Source organism: Talpa europaea (genome assembly GCF_964194135.1).
Source record: "Talpa europaea genome assembly, chromosome: 3".
Lineage (NCBI taxonomy): Eukaryota > Metazoa > Chordata > Mammalia > Eulipotyphla > Talpidae > Talpa > Talpa europaea.
This window is the reverse complement of record NC_140069.1, coordinates 136,271,813-136,292,647: the sequence shown is the minus strand read 5'-3', so window position 1 is coordinate 136,292,647 and position 20,835 is coordinate 136,271,813. Positions and strand designations below refer to the sequence as shown.

At 48.8% G+C, this 20,835-nt stretch overlaps 1 protein-coding gene across 1 annotated transcript in view; it reads left to right on the top strand.

The window, feature by feature from the left end:
* The window catches only part of PLXNA4 (plexin A4), a gene marked incomplete at both ends in the record, with an annotated part of 338,923 nt that overhangs the window by 280,489 nt on the left and 37,599 nt on the right, over positions 1–20,835 (top strand). Inside the window, 9 exons of the mRNA XM_084230521.1 lie at positions 496–647; positions 4,147–4,264; positions 10,885–11,021; positions 12,184–12,351; positions 13,878–13,971; positions 14,463–14,702; positions 15,654–15,800; positions 16,448–16,682; positions 19,262–19,404. Coding sequence (XP_084086647.1) covers positions 496–647; positions 4,147–4,264; positions 10,885–11,021; positions 12,184–12,351; positions 13,878–13,971; positions 14,463–14,702; positions 15,654–15,800; positions 16,448–16,682; positions 19,262–19,404 — 1,434 coding nt within the window. The remainder of the gene's footprint in view (positions 1–495; positions 648–4,146; positions 4,265–10,884; positions 11,022–12,183; positions 12,352–13,877; positions 13,972–14,462; positions 14,703–15,653; positions 15,801–16,447; positions 16,683–19,261; positions 19,405–20,835) is intronic.

Sequence of the window (20,835 nt, the reverse complement as noted above, 5' to 3'; positions counted from 1 at the left end):
AGCCTTGGTGGGTGGCTGGCAAGGCTGAGACTCACCAAGCCATCTGGTGGTCTGAACAGAGGCAGCTTTGGAGCCAAGGGCAGAGGAGCCATGGTCTCGGGTCGGGGAAGAGGTTGAGGAGGAGTTGGAAAAGGTCAAAATGTAGAGGCCTCAGGACTCACCTGGATTTGGAGCACAGTTCAGGAGACTTGAGGGGATACAGGTGATAAAGGGAAAGTATGAGGGGCAGGACAGAGCTAAAACTGTGTCCCCTCATCTCTGTGAATGGCAGGAGGGCACAGGGTCTGTGAACACTATTCCTAAACCCACACACAGCACAGGCTGCACCCCCAAAGCCCCTGCATGTGCCTGACCTGAGTTCCTTCTGGATTTGGGCCCGATGCACCACTAGAATGGGGTGGGGATGGACAAGAGCCAGCAGCCTCTCCTTGCCCCAGCAGCATGGGTGATGGTGCCCTCTCGATGCCTGTCTCATTACCATCTTCCTCCCTCCAGATAATACCAGTGACAGGGCCCCGGGAAGGGGGCACCAAGGTCACCATCCGAGGGGAGAACCTGGGCCTGGAATTCCGGGACATCGCCTCCCACGTCAAGGTGGCTGGCGTGGAGTGCAGCCCTTTGGTGGACGGCTATGTGCCTGCGGAACAGTAAGTGGAGCCCACCCATGGCACAACAGCCATTTGTTGGTGCTGGCATCAGCCCCGGCCAACGGCAGGTGGTCTTAGAGCTGTGGGAAGCTGGGGGAATGGAGAAAGCCTCTAATATTCTGGGGAACATTCCCACAACTCCCTAGTCCTGAGCTAGTTGCTGTGCATTGCGGGAGGGTGTAGAAAAGGAAGGAGAGATGGCTGGGAGTGAAGAGAAAGTGACTGTTGCCTCCTAGGAGTGTGATGGTGGGGAGGAGGGAAACAAAGGTTCGTTAAAATCAGCAAGACAAGTGTGGGTTCAGTTCTATACCCCAGCTCTCTGCAGTCCTTGACTCCCCACCTGCGTCCACCCCCATTTGTAAAAGAAGCTGATCCCGTTCTATCCTCCAGGAGACCAAAGTGAAACTCTACACCCACTCCCACTCTGGGTGCTTGGGGCTGTTTTTCTCTACTGCAGTCTACTGCACCCCTGAGTTGTCCTTCGGCAAGTGGCCTTGACCTCTAATCCACCTGCTGAAGGAGGTGTATGAGCCATTGTTGCCTTGTAAATAAGCAGAGGGGTTTTCAGCCCACCCAACAGCAAATACAACCAATACAACTTTCCAAGTCCTTCCTAGAGCAAAATCAATTGATATATTGTGATTTGGAGAACTTTGAAATGCCCTGTTCTGGACCTGCATAGCCAGATTTAAAAAAAAAAAAAATATTATAAACCCATAGAATTAGTTAGTGCTATGGTACTGGTTAGATCTGTGGAATAAGATAGAACACCCAGAAAAAGAACCCTGATATAAAGCTTTAGTATTTAATGATGAAGTTGATATTCAAATCAACAATGAAAGGAAAGACCTTTCAATAAGTAACCCCGGTTTACTACCTGAAAAAAGTCCTGTCTCAGATCCTATTCCACGTTGTTCAGCAAAATAAATTCAGGCGGATTAAAGAGTTAAATGTGAAAAATGAAATTGTGAAAGGATTAGAAGAAAATACAGGTGGGGATTTATTTCATTTCAAGAAAGAGAAGTGTGTTAAATATATCTGAAAAGAAAAAATTAGAAAGGAAAAGATTAGGTGATTTGAGTACATTAAACTTTAAAACTTGTTCATCAAAAATCATTGCAAGCAAAGCAAAAAATAGGGATGATAAGCTGGAAACAGGATGATAGTTATATATTTTTCTCTTTAAATAAATGTTTAAGATAGATTACTGGTCTCATTTATTTTCTTTGTTGTTTTTCTCCTTCCTATTTGACTGATTTCTGTTCAGTTTTAACTACTTCTGCTTTTTTTACTTTAATTCTCCTCCTTTCTTAAGATAGAAATTTGGATTGCTATTTTAATTAGTTAATTTTTACTGAGGAATAATTAATATATAACACATACTCATTTCCCCTATGACAGTCAATAGATGATTTATCTAAAGAGGTCCTATAAATAAAGGGCAAATATCACAAAATAAGCAAAGAGCATGAATGTACAATTCACAAGATACACAATAATGCCCAATACACATCATACTTCTAGAATATCAAAGAACTTTTCCTAGATAGCCAGAATGCACAAATATTTAGTTGCAAGAATGCTTATTTTGGGATTATTTATAATAATGAAAATTTAGAAGTAATCTGTATGTCTAAATACAAGGAATTGGTAAGTAATTTATAAGGAATAGATTCTTTTTTTTATAGTTTAATGTATTTTAATAGCAAACTAAGGAAGGACCATGTCTGGTGACTAGTGAGGTCCCTATCCTATTAGGAAACCTTTCAAAGGATTGGTAATATCCAGAGTTGGCCAAAGAGTGAAGCCATCTCCTCAAACGCCCCTGGTAGAAGCACAAAGAAGAGCCGTTGTTCCAGGCCACCTCTCAAACATTAAGTGCACAGATTGGCCAGACCCGGTCCTTCCTTAGAAATAATAAATCCAGTGCTTAAAGGTGTGTACAGACTGCTTCATTTGAAGGATTATTTGGAGAAGAAAAGCGGGGGTAAGGTCAGTGTGCATCTAGAGGAAGAGGGTTTGATAAATGACCGTGCAGGACTCAGGACATACTGCAAAGCTGTTGAAAAGGGGCCTCCCCGGTGGCGCAGCGGTTGAGCGCTGGGTTGCGAAGCTGCCCGCGGCCTCTGCGGCGCCGCTTCGATCCCCGGCTGCTCCCCGGCCACCGGAGGAGGGTCCCACATGGCGCGCAGACCTCTCCTGCCGCCCGCTGCTCCCCTCAGCAGTGTACTCCGGTCCTTCTGCCTGCTCTGCTCCCCGCTCTGGCTCTGGTGAATTCTCTCACCCTCCCGCGCTTCTGACTGTACCCAGTGCTTGTATAAATAAATAAATAAATAAATAAATAAATAAGTAAATAAATAAATAAATAAAAGCTGTTGAAAAGGATGAAGCAGAATGAAGGGAGGGGTTAAAACAGTGGGTAATTAGACCTTTGATTTTAAAAATAATTTTTATTTAAAAATCCTTTCATTTTAAAAATCATGTGTGTTTATACATGTTTGTATATAATTATATGTGTTATATATGACTTTTGTTTATACATGTACATAATATATATGTATATATCTGTACCTGTGTACATGTGTGAGTATATAAGTGTGGTTAAATATATGTATTTGACAAGTTGACTAATTTTTTCCATGCCTCAATGTCTTCCCTTTAAAATAGAGACCATATATATATACACAGATATATGAAGATATATATATATATATATAACAATAGATATGTGAAGATATATATATTTTTTTCCACAGGTCTAGTAAAAGGCCTCTGAGAATATAGTTAACATTTAAAAGAGGTTAGGAATGAAGAGACAATTTTTATGTTAGACTTCTAAACTGTCTCACTGTTTTCAAAGAGTACAACAGATTTTGTAAATAAAATAGTGAAAAGCTTTTAAAAGGGAGTAATGTATGACTCTTGTCCCCACCTAATACCCCTCACCAAAAAAAAAAAAAAAAAAAAAAAAAAAAGCCATATCCCACCCCCATCCGGGACTGGGAGCAGAGAGAGTTCATTGTGGTAATCCTTGCGGTGGGAGCAAAGAGCTCCAGGCAAGGACCTGAAAGCTTAGCTGGCTTCACGGTCCAGCTGTGACTTGCTGTGGGCCTTGGGTAAGTCACTTTACCTCCCAGGGCCCTACCAGCACTGGTCCCTAAGATGCTTGGCACAAACATTCCCTGCAATCTTAATTCACAACTGTGCGCATTATTCGTGAGCTGGGGAATGACTGTCTGGAACCCGAGGCCCTTTCCTAGGCTCCTGACTCTCTGGAGGGCTTCCAAGAGACCCCTGTAGTTTGCTTTTCCTCATCTCCTGGGAACCACCGATGGGTCCATGCAAGGAGGGCAGGAGGAATCTGATATCTTTCAACTCCTCATCCCTGTCCTGTTCCTGAGATACTTCCTGGGGAAGGGTGGACATAAGGGGTCATGGCAGGGGGCTGCAGTCCTGGATGCCTCTGGGGCCTCATGGGGTCTGTGCTCTCCCCCTGCAGGATTGTGTGTGAGATGGGGGAAGCCAAGCCCAGCCAGCACGCCGGCTTCGTGGAGATCTGCGTGGCGGTGTGTCGGCCAGAGTTCATGGCCCGGTCTTCGCAGCTCTACTACTTTATGGTGAGTCTTGGCTGCCAGCCACCTGCCTGGGCACGGGTCACAGATGTCTTTACTGTGATAGCTGGCAGGGTCAGCCTCTGTGGCCAGAGGCTAGTCTGTGGGCAGAACTGGTCATGGTAGTTCTGTCCTCTAGAGCAGGAGAGCTTTTGTGGAGGTCTGGACAACCTGGCTTCAAATCTGTAAGGCACTGGGCCTGCCCTCTGATTCCATGGAAGTTGTTTTGTCCCTGGGATCCCTCAGGAAGGACTTGAATAATTAATAGTTCCTCACAACTTTAAAACATGTCTCCATATCCTCTCCCCACCCCCAGAATGACTTCCCCACACAGTCAGCCTCAGGTCGGATTCCTCCACTAAGCCAGAAGGAATCTCTCCTTCCTGCCCCTTCTACCTATGAGCCCCATCCCAAGCTGACACTTTCCCCTCACTACCCCCCAGCCCTACCCCAGTTTTCACTTCAACTCTAGGACCACCCAACCTAGAAACCTGTGTGAGGCAAAGGCACCATTTGTGGAATGTGACCCTGAGCTACAGAGCCAGAGTCTTTAAATCACCTTTTGACCCAGGTCCCTGATTTTGTGATCAGAGAGGTCAAGTGACTTGTCTAGAATCACACAGGGTGATCAAGGCAGAGCTGAGAACTGAAGGCTCTTTCTTCAGCCTCACCCACCATGGCCTGGGGCAGGCTAGCGCCAGTAGCAGAGCCAGAAAAAGCAATCCTCTGTGTGGTGGGTTCTCGGAGGATGCCAGCCTCGGGATCTGCAGAGACTAGGCTGCTGGACCAGGTAGGAGGCGGCCAGTGAAGGTGGCCTCTGGAGAGGGACCACACAGAAGCAGGGCCAGTGGTGGGCAAAGCGGTCAGTGAGTGTCTCCTCTATTCCCCATGTACCCCGTGTCAGGCTGGGGTGTGCAGGCTTCCTTCCTTGGGGCTTCTCTCCTGAGGCATCATCAGTGGAGGTCTCCTTTGGGGAGATTACCAGCCCTCTCCCAGGAGCTGAGTGGGTTCTACTTTTGGTATGGAATTCTTTAAAGGGGTAGGGGAGAGAGAAACCTTCATTTAAATGCACATACAGGCTTCTCACCTGGGACTGAGCAAAGTTTTTTTCCATTAAAATGCTAATGAAAGAACAAACTGCAACTTCAAATCCTCAGCTCCCAGGCCCCAGCCTCCCACCCCCAACCCTGACACCCAGAGCCCTCAGTCTAAGGAAGGACCCTTCTTTGCTTCTTCCCCTGGGCTTTCCTGGGGTCCTCACACCCCCAACCCCTTGTTCTGGCTGTTGGGTTCTTAGGCAACTCTCTGGTAAGGCCTGTGGAGGGGCAGGTCACCTTTCTGAAGCAACCCAGGCTGGAGAGGTGGTGAATTAGAGCCCTGGAGTCAGATCTCAGGCCACTTTCTAGCTGTGTGACCTTGCAGGTTTTACTTAAGCTCTCTGAATTTCATCTGTCAAAGGGATGGCAGCTACCTTGTAGAGTTGATTAGCAATTCAAATACATATTTGAATATACATATGTGTGTGTGTATCTATCACTATAGATAAAGACATCAAGCACTGCAGAGGTGTGGATAAAAAGGAACCCTCTTACACTGCTGGTTGGAAATGTAGGCTGGTCCAGTGTCTATGGAAAGCTATATGGGGGTTCCTCAAAACACTGGAAATGGACTGCCATAGGACCCAGCAATTCTACTCCTAGGAAACTACCCAAAAACAGTAATTCAAAAGGAAACCTGGTCTCCTATCTTTTATCTCAGGACTATTTATAATAGCCAAGCTGTGGGAACAACCTAAATGTCCAAGGACAGATGGGTGGATTAGAAAAATGTGTATATACAAATATATATATATATATATATATATATATATATATATATATACACACACACAATGGAATACTACTCAGCCATAAAACATGACAAACTCATGCCATTTGTAGCAACATGAATAGAGCTGGAAGGGATTGCACTAACTGAAATAAGTCCAGGAGAAGGAGAAGATAAATACTGGATGGTTTCACATATATGTGGAATATAGAGAAATCAAACAAAAGGTCAGATGAGGACAAACTTTGAAAGGTGACCATAGACCTGAGACATCCAGAAGGGAAAGGAACACAATGAACTATGGCTACCAGAGGGCAGTGGAGTGGGTGGGAGCAAAGGGGAAGGGGTACCTAATAGAGGATTACTAGGTTTGGTGGTGGGTGTGGTAAGATACCCTACATTTGTGGAAGTGTAAGGCTATGCCCCAAAGACATACAATGTGATGTCAATCACCATTACCTCAATAAATATAACACAAAAATAAATAAAAGGTCAGTAAATAGCAGCTATTACCACTGCTATTTATATAGAGATGCAAACTCTCAGCGGTGAGAACCTTACCTTGCCACACAAGCCTGGGAAAATTGCCGTGGCTCTCTGAAGATTCTAGAAGTCAACTGCAGGAAGTGGGGTGCTGCTGTTAGGGGGAAAAGGATGTCCCAAAGCAAATTCGGGCTCCAAATCTGTTATAGTACAGGGAGAGGGACAGCCCAAACCCCGCAAACCTGCCTATTCTAAATGGGTTCTGCCATCCGCCGCATCAACACAAAACACATGAGACTAATGGGAAGGATCTTTAATAAAACTAGGAAACAATACAGGTAAGGCAAAGAGTCTAGTTTCTAAATGAAGCACCCAAAGTTACCCGTCCCCTCGTGGGTAAAAGTCCATCCATATGGGATCGGCCCAGAACAAGGCCCCAAAGCCTGCTACAAGTCTAAAGCATCTTCCAGTGGGGACCCACAGCAAAGGGTCACAAACAACCGGACAAGACCGGAAGGAAAAGAGCAAAATCAACATCAAGATAAAAGCTGCCACTGTCACCTCCCCACAGGTCTCACCCACATCTGTGTCACCCAGTCCACGACCAAAAGACAAGCGCAGTTTCTTTACGTGTCTCTAGGCTCCATGTGCCTCCTCCAGGTCTCCTGGCTCCATCCTGCTTCCTACCTCAGTCTCTTCTGCAGCTTCTCCTCTTCCTGCTCAGCTCCACCCTCCCTTGGGTGGGGCAGGGAACCTCCCCCTTTCCTGGGGACCACCCTGTTACAATCCCCCCTTTTAATTTTTATTCCACCATATCTATGGTGGCACAAATCTCAGGGTCTAGTCTTAGGAGACAGTCTTTTTTTAGGGTTACAATGTGTGTAAGAGAAGCAACAATTAGTCAGCAGCATTGTCTATGAATGTCCAGTATGACAGTTTTCCATTCTGAAAAATAGTCCATTATACCAGCCAAAAGAAAAAAAATTTGGAGCATTGGCCAAAATAAGACAGCAAATATATCAAAATCACAGGGAAAAAATGTAAAATGGTTCAACTTATGCAAAAACAAATTCTCTCAACCTTGATCCCAAACTTTAATAGCATAGCAAAAGTTTGCAAATTAAATCTACTTTTAAACCATTTTTCCTATTTTTGCATAAAATCACAGGGCAGAAATAACTAACAGCAATTTTTAGCTGGCTTTGTTGAAATACTCCATATAGGATCAGAGCGAACCATTGGCATCCAGTCGATGTAGGCTTCAGGTACAAAGTTGGTCTCATCAGACTCCACCTGGGCTTCCTCTTCTCGAGGGTACCAGGGCTGTTTTCGTTGGCCCGGTTATCCAGTCCTGCCAATGGAGGCAAGCTTCCTCACCTTCTTTGGAGGTCTCTGGAACCCTGCAAACAAGGCAAACAGGTTCTCCTCTTCTTGGTTCAGCTCTTTTTCAACTTTTTGGAAGAACACCACACAAAGCCACACAATCAAACTCGCGTCCAATTTTTTTTGTTAAAACAGACAAAATCCCTATGGAAGTTATGCAAAAACAGACTCTAAGATAAGTAGCAAAAATTACTACCACTATTTGTATGCTGTGTTGGTATTAAGGGGAGAGAAAATGTGACAAGTTAGCTTTGCTGGAAAAAAAATTGCAACCTTGCTGCAGATTCTGGTTACTCAAAACAAAACAAAACTTTGTGGATTCAGGACAAAATGCATAAAAAAATTACCAGTATTATGTCAAAGAAAACTTGTAAATGTCAGGTGTATTTCCAGGTCTATTCAGTCCTTTGTAGGAAAGTTTTTACTCTCAACAGTTCCATCAATAGGAATCTGTTGAGACCTTTTCTCCCTATATTTTCAGAAACAATTTCTGTAGATATTAAACAATTGAAGTATACAATATTACAAGGTGACAATCACCATTGACAATTTACATACATACCAGGTACTGAGAGGTTTTTTCATACACATTTTAGAAAACTACTGTTAACATTTTTGTACATACCAAAGTTTTACCATTTTTCCAAGTGACAATGCTTCCCTTCCAGTTTTACTTCATTAGGTAAAAGCCAAATAGAACAAATTTCTCTAATGCCTTTCCCAGGAGGAAAGGGAGAAACTCTGTGGAGTGTCTCAGAAGCTCTACTGAGGTTCCACAAAATTTCCTTGCATCAGTCAAATGACAGTCTACCAAATTTGTACTTGAATTTAGATTTCTGGGAAGCTTTGCCATAAATATCAGAAAAATAACAGAAACAATACTCAATCTCTATGAAGGCACGGGCTTAGTTCAGTAGCACAATGTTGACAATCAAACCATAACTTTTAGTTTTTCTCATAACTGGAGACTCTTTTTTTTTTTTTCAATGTCTATGGCCACCATGTATACCAATTTGTCAATCACTGGAGGTCAAGACAGACACAAGGACATGCAGACATACAACATATAGACAAAGACAGTTTTTTTTTTTTTTTTTTAGTTATGCCACGTAGAATATGTTATGTAACTGCAGTTTTACTCCATAGGCTCAGAAAAAAAAATGTGGAATGTTGCTGGCAGAAAAATTTCCAGTTGTCATTCTACAAACCTAAGACTTTGGAAATAGGAAGGAAAAGTTTTATTAATAACAAGGGTTACACGACCTTGTTTATCACCTTAGGGTTTTCAGTGTTGAAGACTTTTTATTAGAAGTCAATCCTGGGGTATTCTGTACAGCAACTGAAAGAATAAAAGTAACAGTTAACTTTTCAGCAAAAGGAGTCATCTCTTGTTAGCCACCAAGCAGTCACTCCTTGGGTTTCCTGGAATAGAACCTGAAAAAGCAAAATCAAATTATCAGTAATTAACTTTCAATTAAAAGGAGTCATCTCCTTACTTCTGTTAGCCACTCTGGGACAGAAGCTGAAAGAGCAAATTAAACATCTAAGCACAAATTACACCTCCCCCACACTAGGGAGGGACAACAACAACACAGGTATGAAAACCTGGTACAGTTATATGATGCACCCTAAAGAGTGCTTTCCATAACAGACCTTAGAATCTTGTCTTCACCAGCAATTGAACAAATCCAGGATTCAAAATGGCAAACATGCTCAAAACAAATTGTGTAGACAAAATTCACAGCAGCAAATCCTTTCAGACTCAGACAAAATCTTGTTAATTTTTCTGATCCAGACTTTGCAAAAATTCAAGTTATCTCCAAGAATCCATCAAGGCTACCAGCAATTACCAGTTACTGCTTAAGGCTACCCAGGCATACATTTGCTAATTTAAACACCACTGCTCCACAATTGGCTTGCAAAATCCATCAGGCAGAGAGCAGGAAGTAGCCAAAGACAAAGCAACATACCACTGAAGAACCATTATTGCCTTTAGAAATGCTAATGAGACAGCAGAGATTACAAAAAGAAAGAAAAAAAAAGTTCCAAAGTCCTAGCAACAAGAACCTCTGAATTTTACAAAAGCATGCCAAGTGGCCTCAGACGCCATCTTTGATCTGGCCACATGGTCCAATGTACTGACTAATCTTTTGAGTAAAACTGGCACAGAAAAAAATTTCCACAAATTAAAATCTCTTAGCAAGTCACTACAAACAAATTACACACAAACACACAGAATCTTCACAAAGCCCAAGCCAGTTTTTCAACAGCAAATCGACATATGAAACAAACACACTAGAGAAACCAAAAATCACATTTGCGCTTATGGTAGCCAGTGCCATAGGGAAGCCCAATTTCCCCATGGGGCTGACTAACCACGGATGGCTGTCCTAAATCACGTTGGACGCCAAATCTGTTATAGAGCAACCCCGATATTAAACGGGTTCCTGGCTGTGGGTCCTCACCCGCGCGCTTTAAAGGGACTTATGAATACTCTACTACAGACACACGCAAAAGGGTTAATAAAAGGTTTATTTACAAGAGAAAAAGAAATAAGGAAAATGTACAACTCAGGGAGAAAATAGGGAAATAAAGTCTTTAATGCGTCCAACCGATCCGACGACCTGGAAACCCAAAGTCACTCTCAGAGCTGACCGGACGCTGCGAGCTGGCCGAGAGCCCAAAAATGGAGAGCCCCCAAAGCCCACGTGTCTGCCTTTTGTATCCACCTGGCTGCTTAACCCCACCCTCAGGTCCCAGCCACCTTCCCTTTGGTGGTGATGGGATTTGGAGTTCCCAGTGTCTTTGACTTTAACCTGGGGTGGGGGTGGAGTCCACAAAGCCTATATGGAATTTGCTTTGGGACATCCTTTTCCCCCTAACACTGCCTCAGGGTCCCAGAAGCCCCCTCAGGCCAGCCTTTTCCTCCTCAGACGCTGACCCTCTCCGACCTGAAGCCTAGTCGGGGGCCCATGTCGGGAGGCACCCAAGTGACCATCACAGGCACCAACCTGAATGCGGGCAGCAACGTGGTGGTGATGTTCGGGAAGCAGCCCTGCCTCTTCCACAGGTAACTCGCCTCAGGACACATTGGGGGTTCACAGCACAGAGGGTAGGAGAAGGGGGTTCTCATGGCAGCAGACTTCCAGCCTAACCTGCTATATGTGCTTCCTTCTCCCTGAGAAAGTGGCCGAGGTCTTCTGGGTCCACTGGCTCAGTCTGGAGGCCTGCCAGGCACCCGCCATGCTGTTGCCCACTGTTTCACATTGGTTTCCTTGTCCGCCCCCTCTGCAGAACCCCCGAGTTCTACAGGACACACTTTAGAATCTAGAGGCCCTTTCCCCCAAGTTAGCTCCTCACCGGTGGACCCCACTGGCACCACTGACAGCTGCTAGAAGCAGCGGCCCTGGCTGATCCCCCCACGGTCCCACCACCCCACCCCAGAAGAGCATGGCTATCCATGAGCCAGGAGCCTGGAGTCAGGAGGGGGGCAAGGGGCTGAGCCAGGAGGGGGGCAGGGGGCCGAGGCAGGACTCAGGGATGTGGGGGTCATTAGATGGGTTTGCTTGGGGAAGCTATGTGGGACCCTGCTGAGCTGTGACAGGGCTGAGCCAGCCCAGGCTCGTGTTACAGATGAATATTCTGGCACTCAGTGATGCGGGGACTTTAGACTCAGGACTCTGGCTGTAGGATCAAGACTGTGTCTGTGGAGGAGAGAGCTGGGGCTTGACTCCAAGTACAGCAGAGATGGCTGCGGTTTCACAGCCAAGGAGTGGATTGAGGGATCAGGGCATGGAAAAGCACCATGAGGAAGCAGTAAGGCTGGGGGTTCTTGCTAAGCTGACTAAACAGGATTCTTGTTGAAGGCAGGGCAGAGTGATCAAATACCTGGGGAGGCATGAGGAATTTGATCAGGTATCAAGGGTGCTCAGAAATCAAGCCTGGTGTGTGGGTGTTGGGGGGGGGGGGTGTTCGCTAACTGTTAGCAGCAGGATCCTTGCTCAAAACGGAGCTGGGCAATGGAAGACAGGGCCCAAAGACAAGGCCTAGTTGAAAAGGAGGCTCATAGGAAGCTCTCTAAGGTGTGGCCAAGGAGTTGTCAATGGTTAACCTCTAGGTAGTGCCCACCCATTGCCCCTGAGAGGCCTGATCCACAAACAGGGTGTGGGAGGGCCCTCAAGACCACCGTCCCGCTGGGCGGCCAGTGACCCGCCCTGTCTTCCTCCCTCCAGGCGATCGCCATCTTACATTGTCTGCAACACCACGTCCTCAGATGAGGTGCTGGAGATGCAGGTGACAGTGCAGGTGGACAGGGCCAGGATCCACCATCAGGACCTGTCCTTCCAGTACCTGGAGGACCCCACCATCGTGCGCATTGAGCCAGAGTGGAGCATCGTCAGGTAGGGCCCGCCAGAGCCGCCCTTCCTGCTCGGGGACCTCAGTTCTCCTGAGAAGTCTGGGATATTCACTCTCTGGCCCTTTCCAGAAAGAGTATTGGCCCCAGCCCCAAACCTAAATAGAAGGCAGCCTTTGCTGAAACAAGATTCAGGTGTGCACAGCAGCTAGCCTCCGAGCCTCAGACCTTAGAACTCTTAGCCCTGATTTTAATGCAGATAATATAAGGCACATAGAGTGGAAAATAGCCTATAGGAAGTAATTTCAGGATTTGCTCCCGGGGCCTGCTGAGCACAGGAAGTTGAAACAGCCCCCTGTGCCTCAGTGGATAAGCCGCCACCCATGACAAGTCCACAGAAATGGACTGTCATCCTTCCTAGCTCTCAGCAGCCGTCCCCAAGTCATGCTCATCAAGAGGGAGGCTGGAGGCACAGGCACATGCTGTACCTGCCGGGGGCGGGGGGCGGGCAGTGCTTCTTCTGCCTAATTAGCAAAGATGAGGATGGGGGAAGCAAAGCTGCCCCTTGCCTGCACGCAGCCTGTGTCATTCATGAACCACAATGGGGCATCTGAAGATGCATGTTAAGCTGTGAGTGAGAAGATAAGGGAGGAGGCTGGGCAGCAGGACATCCAGAACACCACGGGCAGAAGAGTCTCTGTGGGTCTCTCTGGAATCTTCCTACATGTGTGCACGTGTGTGTGTGTGTGTGTGTGTGTACAGAGGTGGAGGGCAAGAGAGAGGGAAGTAACTGGGAGTATAAATCTTTCCCACCAAGACTGTAGTGGCTTAATGTTTTAGCGGGTGGAATTCTCAGAGATACTCCCTTGACTATGGGTAAAGTGATTCCTCACTTTGCTTTGAGTAGCCCCCAGGACGCTACCCCCATCCCATGTCAGCTCTGCTCACCCTGAGACAGAACAGTAGCATCCAGATTTCCTTGGAAAAGCTACACAAAGATGAATCTCTTGACCCCGCCCCATCAGCAGGCTGACACTGCAGGGTGCAGTCCTGAGTCCCTGCATGCCCAGAGGAGGTTCCTGGGTGTCCACGCTACTCTTTCCCACATCTCAGCTGACTGGCACTTCTGAGGTGGAAGTTTGCAGAATGAGTGCGTGGGGAAGAGACTGCACTCAGACCCCAGAGGGCCCTGGTGGGGGCTGGTCTGGAGCCAGGCCGCCATAGTGGAGGCCAGTGTGACAGAGCTCCCCGAGACTGGTGAGGGCTGGAGGAAGAGGCTCCAGGGTCTGCAGACAAGCATCTGGGTGGGCCAGGGGCCGCCACGGGTGTCCACACTCCATATGTGCTCCGCCCAGGGCGCTCCTGGACATCTGGTCATCACTGTCTCCCCCCTGGCTGCTGAGTGTGCATCCTGACTATTATTCAGTCATCTTGTCATCATTGTGCCCGAAACCCGCCTCCCCACCCCGGGTGATCATTGTCTTTAATGTCAGAGCTGAGCCTGGTTCACCATCCTCAGTGCCATCGCTGCTCCTGTCCCCGTATTCACACTCCTTCTTTCTTCCCCGTCAGTGGAAACACACCCATCGCCGTGTGGGGAACAAACCTGGACCTCATACAGAACCCTCAGATCCGTGCCAAGCATGGAGGGAAGGAGCACATCAATGTGAGTCCATGGCTGGCAGGGGCCAGGGGGACTGCCCGCTCAGCAGGTCACTTCCCTAAAGGGCGTGCTACACCTGAGACCTCAAGCAGGCCCACCCAGACCGATGACCCCGGCGTGTGGTTCCCTGAGGTGATGGGATGGGGGAGCAGATTTGAGGGCATTTCCATATTTCAGCGTAAGGGCAGGAGAAGCAACAGCTTCTGGGTTTCTATACCCTTATTCTTCCTCCCCTCCCTCTGACCCCCAGTGCTGAGAAGGTACCCTAGTCATTGCCACGCCTGCTACAGACAAAGGAGAGCTGGGTGCCGGCTGCAGACCTTACTCCTGAGCACCCAGGTTGAGTAGTCCTGGTTGTAAAGACCCCAGGGCCCATCCCCTGCTATCCTGTGTCGATGCCATGCTGCACAGCAGCACCACCAGAGACCCAATGGGTGCAGGGGATAGTAGGGGTCCAACGTGCACTGCATGTCTCCACTCTGGCTCCCCCACAGCTCTGTGAGGTTCTGAACGAGACCGAGATGACCTGCCAGGCTCCAGCCCTTGCTCTGGGGCCCGACTCCCAGTCTGACCTGACAGAGAGGCCTGAGGAGTTTGGCTTCATTCTGGACAATGTCCAGTCCCTGCTCATCCTCAACAAGACCAACTTCACCTACTACCCCAACCCTGTGTTTGAGGCCTTTGGTCCCTCAGGAATCTTGGAGCTGAAGCCCGGCACACCCATCATCCTCAAGGTAGAGTGTGGCTTGTGGACGGGAGGCAGGAAGAGAGGAGGCTGAGGCTTAGGGGGAGAGGCTCGTAAATCGCAGAAAGAGCAGAAGTCACAGACTCCTGGCTAATTCCATGACGGAGCCAACAGTAGAGGCTGCGTTACAGCTAGAGTATGGGAACCCCGCTCTCGGAGCTTACATTAAGAGGAAAACTTGCTTAATAAGACACAGAGACCTGATCAGGGCAGCCAGATCCACCCAGACCACCTGACTCCCAAGTTTGTTTTGTCACCTGAGTCTAGGACTCAGAAACTCAACGGTTCATACTGCTTCCTCCTGGGCAGCAACCCATGGCATAGAGTTCCTTTGGAGCACAGGCAACAATTTTTTTTAAAGATATATTTATTTATACATGCAAGGCCTGGGGTACAGGCCAGAGGTGTGTGGGGGGTGGTGAGAGGATTCACCAGAGACAGAGCGGGGAACAGAACAGGTGGATTGACTGAAATACACTGCTGAGGGGAGCAGCGGGCGAGCTAGGAGAGGTCTGCTGTGCCATGTGGGTAGCTCCCACATGGGGACCCACATGGCCGGGGATTGAACTCGTGCTGCAGAGGCTGCGGATAGCTTCACAGGCTGTGTCTTAACCCCTTGTGCCACCAGGGAGGCCCAGCACAGACAGCAACTTAATTTTAACTCCCGTGACTATTGGAATCAAATGGTAGTGACTGACTCTAGCTCTGTGTTAAGGATTCTGAGGCTGCCTTTGGGATAAGCTGAAGAGCGCCTTGATTATTGATTTCCCAGTCAGGGAAGAGGGAATGGTGGTATAGGCTGTACATTTTGGACTTATCACAGAAGGTGACCTCTCCACCAGCTCCCAGGAGGGGCCCTTTAGGTGGGGGGACATGGCAGCCAGCCCTTAGCCTTGGTCCTGACTCTGGTGCGGGATCTGAGGCTTTCCTGTCCATCCAGGGCAAGAATCTGATCCCACCCGTGGCTGGGGGCAACGTGAAGCTGAACTACACGGTGCTGGTCGGGGAGAAGCCATGCACCGTGACTGTATCAGATGTGCAGCTGCTTTGCGAGTCCCCCAATCTCATCGGCAGGCACAAAGTGATGGTGAGGCTCGGGGACCCCATCCTGGGATGCAGCCGGCCCTGGGGATGCTGGAGTGGGAGAGGGTCAGTTCCATCCTGGGCCACCAGGACCTTCCGGGAGAGACTCTGACCTGCTGCAGACATTCCTCCTAGCAACCCCGTTCCTTCTCCTGGCCCCACTTCCAAGCCTCTGCCCCGCAGTGTCATTCTTTCACACTGCCTGGTGCTACAGAAGGGCAGTCATTGCACATTTGATGATGTGCCCAATCGCCTGCTCAGGGCAAGAGACCCTTCCAGGAGAACTATGTGGGCCTGGGGATGGCCATCATGTGACGTTCTGTGCCGCAGTCACACCCTTAGAATGGCTTGGAGCTTGGGGAGCCGGTCACTGAGGTCCTGTCAGACATTTCTAGGTCCCCATTGTGTGCTGCTTCCTCCTGAATTAAGAGACTGTGTGGCTCTTGCAGTTGTGGGGTGGCCTCTGCTGAGCCTGAAGGGCCCTCCCTCAGTCCCCAGGGCCCTCTAAGCTGTTTCAAGCACCATGATGATGGTCCTTTTGGGGCAGTTTCTGTCATCCTGCCCTGCTCACCATTTTATCCGTGACTCAGAACCGTTCCCTCGGAAGTTCTGTCCCCCCACCCAGCTCCCTCTCGCCTGATGTGCCCCCAGGCCCGTGTCGGTGGCATGGAGTACTCCCCAGGGATGGTGTACATCGCCCCGGACAGCCCGCTCAGCCTGCCGGCCATCGTCAGCATCGCCGTGGCCGGCGGCCTCCTCATCATCTTCATCGTGGCGGTGCTCATCGCCTACAAGCGCAAGTCCCGGGAGAGCGACCTCACGCTGAAGCGGCTGCAGATGCAGATGGACAACCTGGAGTCCCGCGTGGCCCTGGAGTGCAAGGAAGGTACTGAGAGGCCGGGGGTGGGCCAAGGCGGGTGTGCACATGCAAGTGTGTGCTCGTGCACCCCACGCAGTATCAAGCCAGGTAGACATGGGGAGCCCCTGCAGAGCCCCCCACTCCGGTCTCCTCGCCTCCCTCATGTGGCCTCTTCCCTCTTTGAAACCCCACTAGAGCAGTTTCCAGGCCTGAACCCCGGCCCACTGGGTAGATGGTCTCCTCTTGGGGTGTCTTGGCATGATACATTCAAGCCCTCTGCAGCGTTCTTCCTGTAGCTGGAAGGAAAGGCTGTCGGGCTGATCTGGGATTTATGAAGAAGTGTTTCACAACTCATATTTAAAAAAAAAAAAAATCACAAGCAGCACTCTGAGTAGAATCAGCCACATTAAATCCAAGAAGGGGATCTAGGAGTCAGACTCTCGCCAGGCCAGGACATTGTTGGGTAAATCATCCTGGGAGGGTCTGAGCTGGTTCTCAGCTGTGGATGTGGATGCCACATGAATCCGGGGGACCTGGGGTGCTCACGTGCCCTCTGGGGAGGCCCGGCTCTTTCTGATGGGGAAGTGGGTCCATTCCTTCCCCTCCCTGCATCCTTCAGTCGTCAGCACAGCATCCGCCTCGTGGGACTGTTAATTACTGCCTTTTATTATATTTACGCTGCTTAATTTTTTTCTCTGCAATGTACTCTTCCCTCTAATTAGGTGTAGTGATTAGAATCTCTTTTATGTGTGGCAGGCGCGCGAGGCTTTGAATGTTGGCGGCGCGTGGTGACTTAAGGGAAAGCTGCAGACCGATAAAAAGCCAGCTCCCCCACCCTCCTCCCACCAGCTGAGCACCTCCGCTGCGAGGGCGCGGTGTGTGAGCCAGATTCCTCCGAGTGTTCCAGAGAAGGAGGAATTAGCAGTCAGACAGGGAGTCCGCCTGGGTATCCCTGGAGGGGCCAGGAGGGGCTTGACTTCTGGCTTGGGGGAGATAGAGACATAGAGCGAAGGGCAGGTACAGCTGATCATGGAAGCGTTTTCTAGGGGTATCCAGAGATACTGGATACTAGAGCTGGATGTTGCATGTTTGCAGGGCAGGGTAGGTCGAGGCACAGGGATGTCTGAGCTGAGACGGTAAGCGGTACCTTATCTTCACAGTTGGGGAGACCCAGCCCTTTGATATGCAAACACACACGCATGTACCCTGACATACTCACCCCCATGTTTGTTTTTTTCAGCTCACACCTTAATGTTGGTAAGGAACTTTGGGGGACAGTATATGCCAAAAAGTCTTGCCAGCTCCTTCACACACAAGCATTTGTCATGTTGCTGTAATTTCTGCTTGGGTGAATTAGGGGTGCTTTGCCTTTGGAGCCACTGTCCTCGGTAAGGGTCCCTGTGCCAGTGTGACTAGGAGATACAGGGGTTCAGGAAGAGAACAGCACAAGAGAGGTCTGCAGCAACCTCTCTGGGGACCAGGGGCAATCCCATTCTTTGGATGAAAACAGGGGTATCCCTAGGCCTAATGTCATCCCTGCAGGGTACAGTGGGGCCCCTGTGCAGTGCCTGGAGGTGGGGAGGCTGGTGTGTTCATGTGATCATCAGGGCCCACTGCTTGGGCACAGGGCCTGGTTTTCAAGGGCCCTCGGCCTACAGTGGGCTTGTCCCTTTTTGGTGAGCCCACGAAGTATGCTCTTGTATTTACAGAAATAAAAAGAAATAGTTTAGTCAGGGTCCCCTGATAGTGCTTCTTTACCAGTGTAAGTTCATCCATCCTGGTTGTGTGTGTGTGTGTGCATGTCTTATGTGCACCATGTGTGTGTGCATGTGTAGGTACGTCCATGTATGTACAAGCGTATGCACTTGAACTAGGAGAGAGGCTTAACAGGGAAAGCACAGGTGCATCACCCTGTCAGGCAGCACAGCATGCTGGGTTTCCTGGGCAGGGGGAGGGGGCAGTCACAGGGTAGGGTGGCATGGATGGTCTTAGTCTCTGTGTCTGTCTGAGGGCCTGAGCTGCATCCACAGACAGCAGTGTGCATAGGCAGAATTTCGCGGCAGAAGGAGGCTAGAGATGCACCCTGCCTATTTATACAGAAGGAAGCTACCCTGCCCATGTGGCAGAGCCCAATGTGATGGCTGGACACTCCAGTGAGCATGGCCCAGCTCTGGGGCTTCAGATGAAAGTGATGTTCAGTCTTACAATGAACCCCACTCTAAAACGCCCTTTCCTTCTTTACCTGACCTCCATCTCTCCTGGCTCCCAGTACAGTGTGAAAACAATAACAAAAAAAGCCCTCATCTTCAGATGGGGGGTCACTTGGCCCCAGCAGCAGCCCAGATCTGAGGATAGTCTCCTTCAACCCCATTCCCTCATCATGCTCCGAGAGGAATTGGGCCCAAGACAAGATTATCTGTGCTACGTTTTTTAATGCCTGTGTCATCCTCCCAGCTGCCTGAAATGCCCCTGCCCTGTTTATTCCTGCACATCTGCAGACCATTGCTCCCCTCTCCAGGGAGCTGGGTGAGGGTTCTGAGCACTCTGAGGTGGGGTGGCTTTGGTCCAGCTGCCCCAGAGGTCTCACGGGCTTCCCTTTGTGCCAGCCTTTGCCGAGCTGCAGACAGACATCCATGAGCTGACCAGTGACCTGGACGGAGCTGGGATTCCCTTCCTGGACTACAGAACCTACACCATGCGGGTGCTGTTCCCGGGAATTGAAGACCACCCTGTCCTCCGGGATCTTGAGGTGAGGAGCAGTACACGGGGAGGCCTTCCCCATCTCAGTGTTAGCGTAGAGAAAGCTGCTGAGGAATCTCAGGTCCAGGCACCTGGGAGCTGAGGCCGAGGGTGGGGGAAGCTCAAGGTGCCTCTGGAGGAGGCCGAGCCAAGCCAGGGAGCCTCAGAGCAGGGCAGGGAGTAGGGTTTTGGGCCTTGGGGGAGGGGTAAAGATCCCTGGAAAAGTGAATGGAAGTTGAAAAACTCTGCGTACACACTGAAAAAAGAAACCTGGCAAGGGAGTGCAAGAAGTTCGCTGGATCTTTAAGAAACCACGATATAAGGACTGTAGCACTTAATTGGCGCTTAGTAAATATATGTGCAAAGATAAGCGGAGGTGGAAATATGAGCGATAAAAACATAACTGTCTTTTGTACCAGCAGGGACCTCATCTTTTGAACATTTTATCCCACTTACTGTCTAGCAGAGTATCTGGCTTATGCATATATTCATATTACGCTTTGTTCCGAAGGGGAGTTGGAATGACTTATCAAGACAAATACCAGAGAAAAGTGAAACATAAATGAGGAAACCAGAGCAAAATAATGATCATAAAGAATAATCATTATTAGTTGACTGCCAACCATATCCTGGTGCGGTTTTAAGAACCTGTGTGCACGCATTCATTTAGCCTCCCAAGAGCCTTCCGAAATAGGTACCCCCATTAACTAGTGGGAAGATTAAGGACACAGACAAGTCCAGGGGTTGTGTGGGGACACACAACTGGGAGGACTTGAGTCCAGGCAGTTAGATTCCAGAATCTTCACTATGATGAGCTTATCACTTCTGGGTACAAAATCAGTGCCCTGCCCTCTGGCCGTGCATACTCATTAGGATGGATCAAACATCAGGCTAGGATTTATATTGTACATAAAATAAAAACAGACCCATTGCTCAGCCATGGTGAAGCTTTACAGAGAGTGACCCCAGGAAATGACTACATAAGTTTCCAAGGTGACGCCGACCCCGGCACCTCTGTGGAGTTTGAGTCCCCAAGGGCTTTGGACTCACACACATTTCTCCATACTTGTTTGTTGAGTGAAGTGTGTTTCTATAGTGAGGATGCGTGCATTTCTGTCTTTGGACGGGCAATCCCAAGAGGCATTTTCAAACTTTAGGGTGGGCTCCCTGTCCTCATTGGTAGCAAGTTCCACTGTCCCCATGTGTATGTATATGTGTACATGGACAAGAGCTTACACGCGTGGCAGGCACAGGTGGTCCCCCAACTTACAATGGATCAATGTATTAGTTTTCTACTTTAAGCAAAAGCAATACGCATTCAGTAGAAGCCGAGCTTTGGCTTTTGAATTTTGAGCTCTTCCTGGGATGGTGATTTGTGTTATGATACTTTATTGTGATGTGGGGCAGGGGCAGCAACCTGCAGCTCCTAATCAGCCTTCTG